The sequence below is a fragment of the Nematolebias whitei genome, chromosome 12, assembly GCF_014905685.2.
Source record: "Nematolebias whitei isolate Nwh7 chromosome 12, NemWhi1, whole genome shotgun sequence".
Lineage (NCBI taxonomy): Eukaryota > Metazoa > Chordata > Actinopteri > Cyprinodontiformes > Rivulidae > Nematolebias > Nematolebias whitei.
In genome coordinates, this window is record NC_056509.1 from 42105792 (window position 1) to 42116268 (window position 10477).

At 43.8% G+C, this 10477-nt stretch overlaps 1 protein-coding gene across 1 annotated transcript in view; it reads right to left on the minus strand.

Moving 5' to 3' along the window:
* Positions 1-679: 679 nt before the first annotated feature.
* scara3 (scavenger receptor class A, member 3) overlaps positions 680-10477 on the minus strand; it is a 24067-nt gene continuing 14269 nt past the window's right edge. Inside the window, exons 5-12 of the mRNA XM_037685602.1 lie at positions 8684-8764; positions 8405-8523; positions 8015-8259; positions 6765-6984; positions 2214-2302; positions 1917-2109; positions 1293-1470; positions 680-1214 (exon numbers count right to left, since the gene is read on the minus strand). Coding sequence (XP_037541530.1) covers positions 730-1214; positions 1293-1470; positions 1917-2109; positions 2214-2302; positions 6765-6984; positions 8015-8259; positions 8405-8523; positions 8684-8764 — 1610 coding nt within the window. The 3' untranslated portion in view covers positions 680-729. The remainder of the gene's footprint in view (positions 1215-1292; positions 1471-1916; positions 2110-2213; positions 2303-6764; positions 6985-8014; positions 8260-8404; positions 8524-8683; positions 8765-10477) is intronic.

Sequence of the window (10477 nt, forward strand, 5' to 3'; positions counted from 1 at the left end):
ATGAATTAGAAATGTTAATGATGAACTCCCATTATTTTTACTTAAAAATGTATTTATTTTCATTTTTTGGCCAACTATTAAGATACTTTTTAAATTTTTTTAACAAGAGCCCGTTAATAAAAATGTCTTCGGAGTACCTGCTCTGAAAACTGTCATTAATTTCCTCTTTTTATGACCTGATAAAAAGTGCCAGTCGTTGGGCAGGGATGCGCCAGTAATGTACAAAACAAATTATTGTTGTGTTCACTGAGTAACATGAGACTGTTAAATGTGTGAACAGTTTGAAAGGAAACAAAACTAGTTCAGTCCAAATCAATGGTTAACAGTCCTCCATTTTTTAAAGTTTTGTGGTTTGACAGATCCCTGAAAATACATCTTTTGCTTCCAATACTAAAATCTTCAAGGGACATTGTGTTTTTTTTAAACTAATTTGATTGATAGATGAGCTTTATTAAGGCCACGATCATACAAAGCCCAAACGTTGCATTCTTTGCGCAGCGGTACTTTCAGTTCCCGACAGCAGTTCAGTCTGAGAGGGTCTGTTTGAGACTTCCTCTTTCAAGTCCCATCTTGAAACTGATCTGGTGCTTTTGTTCATAATTTTTCACAGAATCTCACGGAAACAAACGATTGCGTTTCAGATTACAGCGATTCTTTCAGTTCGCGTCTGATCGTGAGTTCCTTGGCTTCTTCGGACCAAACGCTCACCGTCACATTCCGTCTTTCTCTCTACTGCCTCTTTGACCCGGCAGCAGGCGTCACAGCTGGCTGCTGAGGGGTGTCGGTGCAATCGTTGGTGTACGACAAACCAGGGGGTCCAGGGGTGCCTGGTGGTCCAGGTGGCCCTTGTTTTCCCCTTGATCCCGGTGGTCCAATAGCACCTGGCAGTCCTACCTCGCCCTTGATTCCTGGATACCCTGTGAGCCCAGGTTCACCATCTTTACCAGATAGACCCGTATCACCTTTCTGGCCCTTTTCCCCTTTGGGGCCTTGGAGACCAATCGACCCCTTGGCTCCTTTGATACCCAGGGCTCCTTTGTTGCCAACAGGACCAGGTTCCCCCGGTGCTCCTTTGGGGCCAAGAGAACCTTTCACACCTGCAGGTCCACCGCTCCCTATAGGGCCTCTGTCCCCTTTGCTCCCAATCAGTCCCGCAGATCCTTTTGACCCCGTCTCACCACGGTTCCCTTTGGCTCCAGGTGGTCCAGGAGCACCTGTTGTTCAAATATTGTGAGGTGAGTTTTAAAACTAAAGATGACCCACAATGTTCTGTTTCTACTCGACTGCAATACCTTTAAGAATAGTGAAGTTTTTTATGATCTTGGTATGAACAACATCCACGAGCTTCATCTCCTCTATCACCATGGACAAGTTCATCACTTCCACATCCAGCTGGAAGTTCAGCATCACGTTCTGCTGCCTCAGTGTTTCGGCTACGTTTTGGAGCGACAAGACTGTGCTGTTCATGTACTGCAGAAAAAACAGCAGAAAGATACAATGAACAAAGAAAACTGACGTCTACAGCTACGTAAAACAGAAAAAATCTTACACCTTTCTTCAACAAACTGTTTATAGTTCAAAAGCACCAAATTAACTAACCAACACTGATTGTACCAAGGTAGCTTAGGACTAGATGAGGACATTTCCAAAGACATATTCAAAAGCTGGATCATTGCTCTGACCCAACAATGAACGAAAAAAACTATCACATTTGATGTAGTTTATACAGTTTTATAAGATCTATACTTTTTAGACATTCAGAGGATGAATTACTCAGCCAGAAAATACATTTATATGCATCAGCTATATGACGAGGGTGGGGACAAAGATCTAAAACGATGAATTCCCATTTAATGAGGTTTTCCAAGTCTGTTTAATATTTGCGAGTTATTTATATTTATTGCCTTCTTCCCAACCTGCAGGTCCTCTGTGTGTTTGCCCAGGCGACTCTGGCAGGAAGAGCTCTCTACATTGATGTACTTGTACATGCTCTGGACATGGTTGACGGTGGCGTTGATGCTGGAGGCGACGGTGTCGATCTCCATCTCGATGGCGTTCAGACGGCTTTCCAAGGCAGAGAAACGTTCCCCGGTACGATTCTCATAATACCTAAGAGACGCCGTTGGCGTTTGTGTTGGATCACAGAATTTAGCGCATTTTTGCGTCTGTGTGAAAAAGGCGTCCGCACTAAAATTTGAGTTTAGTTTTGTCACCTGGAGTGGTACTGAAGATCATGCAGGTTCTCCTCATTTTCATCCAGGAATCCCGTCACATTGTCGAGTTGCATTTGGAGGTTTAGCATCTGCAAGAAACAGGTTTCAGTTCTTATCCAAAGGATCTTCAGTGAAATATAACCAAACAATAGGCTTCTCTGAGGTACTGTTGGTCCCACTATGGGGAGGGGGGGGGCTTCTCTAAGCCTAGAGTTTGCTTTTGCACCACCAGAGGAGTCCGGGTCAGACAGTCAGTGCAGCATTTTCCAACAGCAACAATAGAGGATGAAGCAATCAGAGTGATGTGTTTGATGTTTGTCTTTGGGTTAATGGTCACATTGGAGACTGATCACGTGATACAAATATTAAAAAGCAGAACAATGACACAAGTGCTCATAGAAAATACTGCTAACACAGTTAGAAAACGTTGTGGGTGTTTAAATAGTTTTAAGCTTGCTCAACAAGTCAACAGATGCTTATGTATGGACAAGTCGCATCCAAGCAATACTCTAAAGCAGGGGCTAAAACAGACCACTAACACGTAGCCGAAAGAACCACAAACAGTTGCAGTATCAACAGTGCAAAACAAATAAAAGGCAAAATAATTCTAAGAACTGTGAACAGGTTTCTAGAGGTCTGAAAGCACCTACTAACTGGTTACAATCGGTTCAGTCCTCACTTTTAAACTCTGATGCTGCTTCCAGGATTTAAAGGGATTTCCAAAAACACACCAGAGAATGATAACTCAGGTCAACATTTAAGGTAAGCTGGTTTAAGCTCAGGTCGTACGGTGGCTCAGCTGATACAGCTGTTGCCTCTCAGTGAGATCTAATCCCAGCTGGGGACCTTTCTGGGTGGAGTTTGCATGCATGGGTTTTCTCTGAGTTTCCTCCCACAGAACAAAAACATGCATGTTAGACTAATCGGCAACTAAATTGTCTCTCGGTGTACAAAGTAAGTTGAACGGTTGTTTGTCTCGTTTGTCTCCATGTGTCCCTGTGATGGACTGGAGACCTGTCCAGGGTGTCCCCCGCCTCTTGCACAGTGACTACTGGATATGGGCAACAGTGACACCCCCACAACCCAAAAAGGAAGACGAAACTAAAGACAATGGATGGATAAATGAATGGATGGAAGGATGGATTTTTAAGCTCAGGTTAAGTTCAAAGAACAATGACAAATGCTATGCAAGATGGCCGCGCTCATAGCAGTTGCAGCTTCACAGGTTTCCGGTACCATCCCAGTTTTTAGAAGTTTTGATATTGACTCTGTGCCTGACTCCGCACGATTTATGCGTGTGAACTATAGCCGAAGCGAATTGGTGAGAATAGGAGCGGATTTGCCACAAAATATAGCAGAAATCAGCAACAAACTCAAAACTACGCTCGGCAGAATGCAGATCTTAAAGTCATCTACCTGGAAGCTGCAGCAGAGGCATTCCAGTGGGCAGAAGAGGAAGCGCTGCTCCTGGCTTAAGAGGAGAGGATGCCGGGCGGGGGTTATGGTGAGGCTACGAGCTAACGCTAAAGCTGGAAAACTCCAGATGCCATCTCTCTTTCTGTCGAACGTCCGCTCGTTGGACAACAAGATGGATTTACTTTGTCTGAGAGCGGGCGCCTCAGAAGAGATGAAGAAGTGTGCTGTACTTTGCCTCACGGAAACGTGGATTACAAGCGAAATGCCGGACACAGTCTTCCAGCTGGATGACAGACTTTTTTTCGAGCGGACCGCTGCAGCGAGCTAACGGGGAAATCACGGGGAGGCAGAGTGTGCATTTACGTGAGTAAAAGTTGGTGCACGAACTGTACTGTTGTAAATAGCTCATGCTCGAAGGCTTTGGAACAAATAACTGTGAAATGTCGGCCACATTATCTGCCCCGTGAGTTCACAGTGACTTTCATCACAGTCATTTACATTCCTCCGGACGCTAATGCTAATGACGCCTTGTAGGAACTACATGATATCATCAGCTTGCTGCAGAACAAACACCCTGAGGCGCTTTACATGGTAGCCGGAAACTTTAATCACGTGAATCTTAAGGACTGTCTCCCAAGCTTTTATCAACATGTGTGCATACCAACACGTGGAGACCACACGCTGGACCATGTTTACACGAACGTAAAAGATGCATACAAAGCCGAACCCCGCCCCCACCTAGGACTGTCAGACCACATCTCAATCTTCCTGGCTCCTGCTTACATGCCCCCGCTGAGACGCTCCAGAGCGGTACAAAAGAAAGTTAAATGTTGGATCCAGGACAGTGGCCCCATACTGAGAGATTGTTTTGACCGAACAGACTGGCAGGTTTTCAGAGAATCTGCTGAAAATGGAGGTTCGCTTGATCTGGACCAATACACATCCTCAGTTCTGGGTTACATTAGTACATGTACTGACACCGTCTCCACTATCAAAAATGTTAAAAGCTACCCAAACAGAAAACCTTGGCTAAATGCAGAGCTGCGCACCCTGCTGGAAGCCAGGAACACTGCCTTCAGGTCTGGAAACTCAAGAGGAGCTGAGCAGGACAAGGAAAGAGCTGGTTGCTGGTATTAAGAAGGCCAAGGCCACATACGCAAAGAGGATCGAGGGTCAATACATCTCACAAGACCCTCGGAGCATGTGGAGGGGCATTAAGTGCATAACAGATTATAAAGAAAAGAGCGAACAATGCCCCAAAGACCCATCTCTGCCTGATGCCCTCAACAAGTTCTATGCACGCTTTGAAGACCCCAACAGACCACCCAGCACCAGACTCACCTCACCACCGGATGAAGAGCATCTCAGCGTGACCTCAGCCAAAGTAAGGAGTACCTTCAGGAGGATTAATCCGCACAAAGCAACTGGCCCAGACAACATCCCCGGAAAAGTGTTGAAAGAATGTGCTGATCAGCTCTGTGAGGTGCTGGCAGACATCTTTAACACCTCACTTACCCTGGAGACAGTTCCCACCTGCCTGAAGACTGCCACCATCATCCCAGTCCCAAAAAGCTCTACAGTGACTGGTCTGAATGACTATCGGCCAGCGGCCCTCACCCCAAGAGTCGCTAAATGCTTCGAAAAACTGGTCATGACTCGCATCAAAACAACCATCAACATCAACGAGGACCCTCATCTGTATGCATACTGTGAGAACTGATCAACAGAGGATGCCATCTCCTCTGTGGTCCACACTGCACTCAACCACCTGGAGCAGAAGAACTCTTACGTCCGTATGCTCTTTGTGGACTTCACATCCGCCTTCAACACCATGATCCCCCAAACCCTGATGGACAAACTATTCACTCTAGGACTAAGCCCCTCCATTTGCAACTGGGTACTAAACTTCTTAACAAACAGACCACAATCAGTGAGGATCCACAACTTCTCCTTCTCCACCATAACCTTCAGCACTGACTCTCCTCAGGGAAGTGTGTTGAGCCCCCTCCTGTTTACTCTGCTCACGTATGATTGTGCAGCTACCCATCCAGGCTGTCACATTGTAAAGTTTGCAGATGATACAGCGGTGGTGGGATGCATCACAAACAATGATGAGTCCAGCTACAGGCAGGAGGTGGAACACCTGGAGAGCTGGTGCAAAGAGAATAACCTTCACATCAATGTGAAGAAGACAAAGGAGATGATTGTGGACTTCAGAAGGAACAAAAACACCTACACCCCCCTGAACATAAGAGGATCTGCGGTGGAAGTGGTCTCCAGCTACAAGTACTTGGGTGTACACATGAATGACAACCTCAGCTGGAGCAACAACACCACCAGCCTGATCAAGAAAGCTCATCAGAGACTCTACTTCCTCAGGCGGGTGAGACAAGCTGGACTGGGAAGCTTAGTCCTCACCTCCTTCTACAGGTGTGCAGTGGAGAGCATCCTGTGCTCCAGCATCAACCTGTGGCATGGAGGCTGCACAGCTGCAGAAAGAAAAGCTTTGCAGAGAGTGGTGAAGGCTGCACAGAAGACTGTTGGAGTCAGCCTCCCCACCATCACAGACATCTACACCTCTAGATGCAGGAAGAGGGCCACCTGCATCATGAAGGACCCCACTCACCCAGCACACACACTTTTTGCCCCACTCCCCTCAGGAAGGAGGTTGAGGAGCATTAAGTGTAGAACCACTAGACTGAGGAACAGCTTCTACCCTGAGGCTGTTAGATTCATGAATCTCTAATCAGAATAATCACTGTGAAAAAAATCACATCATGTTGCTGCTGATCTGTTTCAATGTTGATGTGTTCATGCGTGCTCATCTGCTCACACAGACTCATGCTCATGTTTGTGCTGATGTTTGACATAATGTTTTTATGCTATTAGTGCTTAGTGTATATTTAGTTGATGTTTTTCTTAGTTCATATCTTAGATGTTATTACTGTTTTTCTTTTGCATTTTATTGTTGGATGTAACTGGGACCCTGTGTACATAATTTCGCTCCACCACATGTACCACATGAGGTGCGAATGACAATAAAGAAACTCTGACTCTGACTGAAAATTTACTTTTTCTTTTGCAAAGAATGTCTTTATCAAACCAACTCAGACTCAGTTTAAATCTGTGCCTTACCTGCTGCGTGAGGTCATAGATCACCTCAGATGACATAGAAATTCTCTGCTGATCCATCTTGATGCTGTTTTGAAGAAAGCGCATGGTTTGCGACATGCTGCTTGCGTCGGATTTGATAGAGCCCATAACTCGACTGTAGTTCTGCCAGTCGCTGGTCAACTTCTGGAGGACCAGAGTCTCCTCGTCCGCTTTTCTCTGCAGGGCATTGATCCACATTGTGCTGAGGAGCAGAGGAAGATCAGAAAACATGAAATGCCAGTGACAAGAGCTGATCTTTTCTGTCTTAAAGTCACGCTCTGACCATGGTTTGATCTGTTTTGCATATCAACTGTTTTCTTCAAAGGTGTACATATGAATGTTGTTTAGGCTTTCTCTCTGTCAAACACTGGTGGTGAAGTTTGCTCAAAATTTAATGTTCTTGTGGAACAGATCGGGGCCTCTTCTTCAGGGCTTTGGTTATTCATGGTGAAGGAAGAGTTGAGCCAAAAGACAAAGTTCTTGATTTACTGGTCCGCCTTTGTTCCAACCCTCACCTACGGTCACCAAGTGTAGTTTATTACTGAAAGAACAAGATCATGGATAAAAGTGGCCTGAATACGGTGACTGGGCTCAGCCTTAGAGTTAGGGTGCGGAGCTTTGTTTTACGGGAGTAGCAACAGCGAAAGGAGTTAGTTGAGGTGGTTTGGGCAGCTGATTAAAGCCTCCTGGGCGTCTCCCTTTGGAGGTTTTCCAGGCATGCCCCACTTGAGGATCTCATGGGACAGAGAATTTGCTGAAAGGATTATACTGTATATCTTCTGTGGACTGGGTACACCTTGGGGTCCCTCAGGAGGAGCTGGAGAGTGTTGCTGGAGAAATAGATATCCAGGTTTCTTTCCTAGACCTGTTGCCTCTGCAACACAACCCCTGATAAGTGGCAGAAGTCAGAGATGGTAGAAACCTTGACGAAACAAGTATTGTTGAAAAATAAAATTAACCCAATATTACAAGTGAAGATATAAAAACATGGCTGTTTTTCCTCTTGACAGTTGATGAAAATCCCACTTTGCAAATTTACTGAATCATAATGTACTGTACATGTGGAATTTGAATAAATGTGTCTAACAGGCATATTTAGTGATTAAATTTAGCTTATAAAAAGACAAAATCCACAATTGAACCACAATAAAATATATTTTACTGTACATTCCTGTTAAATTACAATTTCTAAACTTGTGTTGTATGAAATTTGTCTCGTGCCTTTCATTCACCTTAGACCTACAGTTGTGTTCACTTGCTGTGTCGTAGCTTTTATGTTGTACTGGTCCTTTGTCAGCGTTTTCATCTTCTCCTCAGTTTCTTCGATCACCTCCTTCCAACCTTCCACTTGATGCAGGAAACTTTCCAGGGACTGGTTGAGTAATTTGATGGACATGAGGTGGTTTTGGACTTCCCTCGTCAGCTGGTTGCTGGTGGTTTTTGTGGTGGTCTGTGTTTGGGAAGCATGGTCCAAGACCTGGAGGGGTCCGAAATTAAAGGAGACATCAGAATATTGAGGGTTTGTTTTGATGCTTTTCTCTGTTATAATTTTACAGATTGTTTTGTGGAGTTTGGACAAAAATTAAACTTTTGGATTTGTGAATTTAGCTTTATATTCATACCTGCTCTTGTCCCAGAATCATCTTCTGGATGTCTTCAAATTCTCTCTTTAGCCTGCTGATCTCCTCTTTGTAAAATGACACATCCTGGCAGCCTGAAGAGTTGGACTCGGACCTCAGATCTGAGACAGGAAGAAAGAGACGGACGTGACCATCCATACAGTACCTGTTGACAACTGATTACTTGGTAACAGTTGACCAGATTTGTTTTATAAATTTGATTTCCATCCCTATCTAAGCCAGTGCAAAAAAAATAATAATTTTGGTGTTCTGCTAATTTACCTTCAATGCCCTGTTGAACCTTAGTGATCTGCTTGTTGTGTACCAGTTCCTCCTTAGATAAATTGTCCACCTTTTTGAACACTGAAAGCACAGAGATTTTAAAATGAAATGAAAGTTTAATCTCAGAATTATTACTTTAATCTCAGAATTCTGACTTTTTTCTCAGAATTATTACTTTAATCTCTGAATTCTGACTTTAATCTAGGAATTCTGACTTTTCCCCCCTCAGAATTAAGGGGAAACAATTTTTTGCATCATGGCCCTAATCCTCTTTCGTAGTAACCATAGACTTCAACAAACAAACCTTAAAAAAGGTTTAAAATAAGTATGTATAAGACGGCCCCTGAGAACTCTCAACAAAATACAGAAATGATTTCCTTCAACGGTTCTTTGGTGGTAACAGGAAACATGAAGTATTTAAAGGAGCAAAAAGAGGAAGTTGTAATTGTAAAACATGTTCAGCTTTCATTAGCTAACAAAGACAACTGAAACATAGACAAACATTTACCCAGCTGGACAGATCCTGACTCCTCCACTTATTTCCCAGGAGAGCAATAGTTAAGTGTATGTGCTTGGAGTGCAGAGTTCAGATTAGTGAGAATGCAGTTTGTTTAGTGGTTATCGTTCTGTCTTTTTCAGCATTTTAAGCTTTGACTTAGAAGACTGATGGAGTCCTGTGCTGTGGCTGGCCTTTATGTATCTAAACGCTTCCACATGTTCAGCACATACCACCTGCTCGCTTGTATTAGATATGGTGACAGTGATGAAGAATGGGGTTAATGGCTCTTGGTTTGTTGGAAAATTACTGCAGAGGAACGGGTTTTTATTACTTTTGGTGTAAGGATATACAGTTAGTTACCAAATATAAAGATTAGGACTGCACAGTATATTGCAAATTTATTGCCATCACATTATCAGTGAGCACAATATCTATATCACAAAGAACTGCCTGAACATCAAATGGACCATTCATGAACCATTATATTCAAGCACCAAGCATAAATGTGCTGTTGCTTATAATGAATTTGATCCATCCAACAGACTCTCGCTGGCGTTTATGGCCGCCCCTCGTTTAAATAATGATGATGAAAGAGGAAATAATAAGTGAAGAAAACATGCTTGGTACTGATACTGTCACCACAGTATTAAACAATAATATTGCACACGCGATGTTTTTCTACTATTGTGCAGCTGCACTGAGCAAAAAGTTTAAAAATATTTCATTCTAAATGTATTACTTGAGTTTTTTTTGTGTTATGCTGACATAAGTTATAATTTTACCTACAAGTGGTGGAAGAAGAGTAGAAGTAGGATTAGCATTAAAAAATGGAGGCACGTGGAAAGCAGTCGCAAACTGTTAATTTATTAAAGTGAACAAACAAACAGACAACCAGCAAGATGAGGATTAAGAGATGAGCTAAACGCACTGAGAGAGGAGATGATGAATGACAATGTGTGTGTTGGTTACTAATAAAGTACAGGTGGCAGCGCGGTGGCTCAGTTGGTAGAGCTGTTGCCTCTCAGCGAGAAGGTCGACGGATCAAATCCCGGCCAAGTACCTTACTGGGTGGAGTTTACTCTAAATTGTCCCTAGGTGTGAGTGAGAGAGTGAATGGTTGTTTGTCTCGTTTGTCTCTATGTGTCCCTGTGATGGACCGGAGACCTGTCCAGGGTGTCCCCGCTTCTCACACAGTGACTACTGGATATGGGCAGCAGTGATTCCGGAAAAGAAGAAGCGAGTAAAGACGATGGATGGATGGATGGATGGATGGATGGATGGATGGATGGATGGAT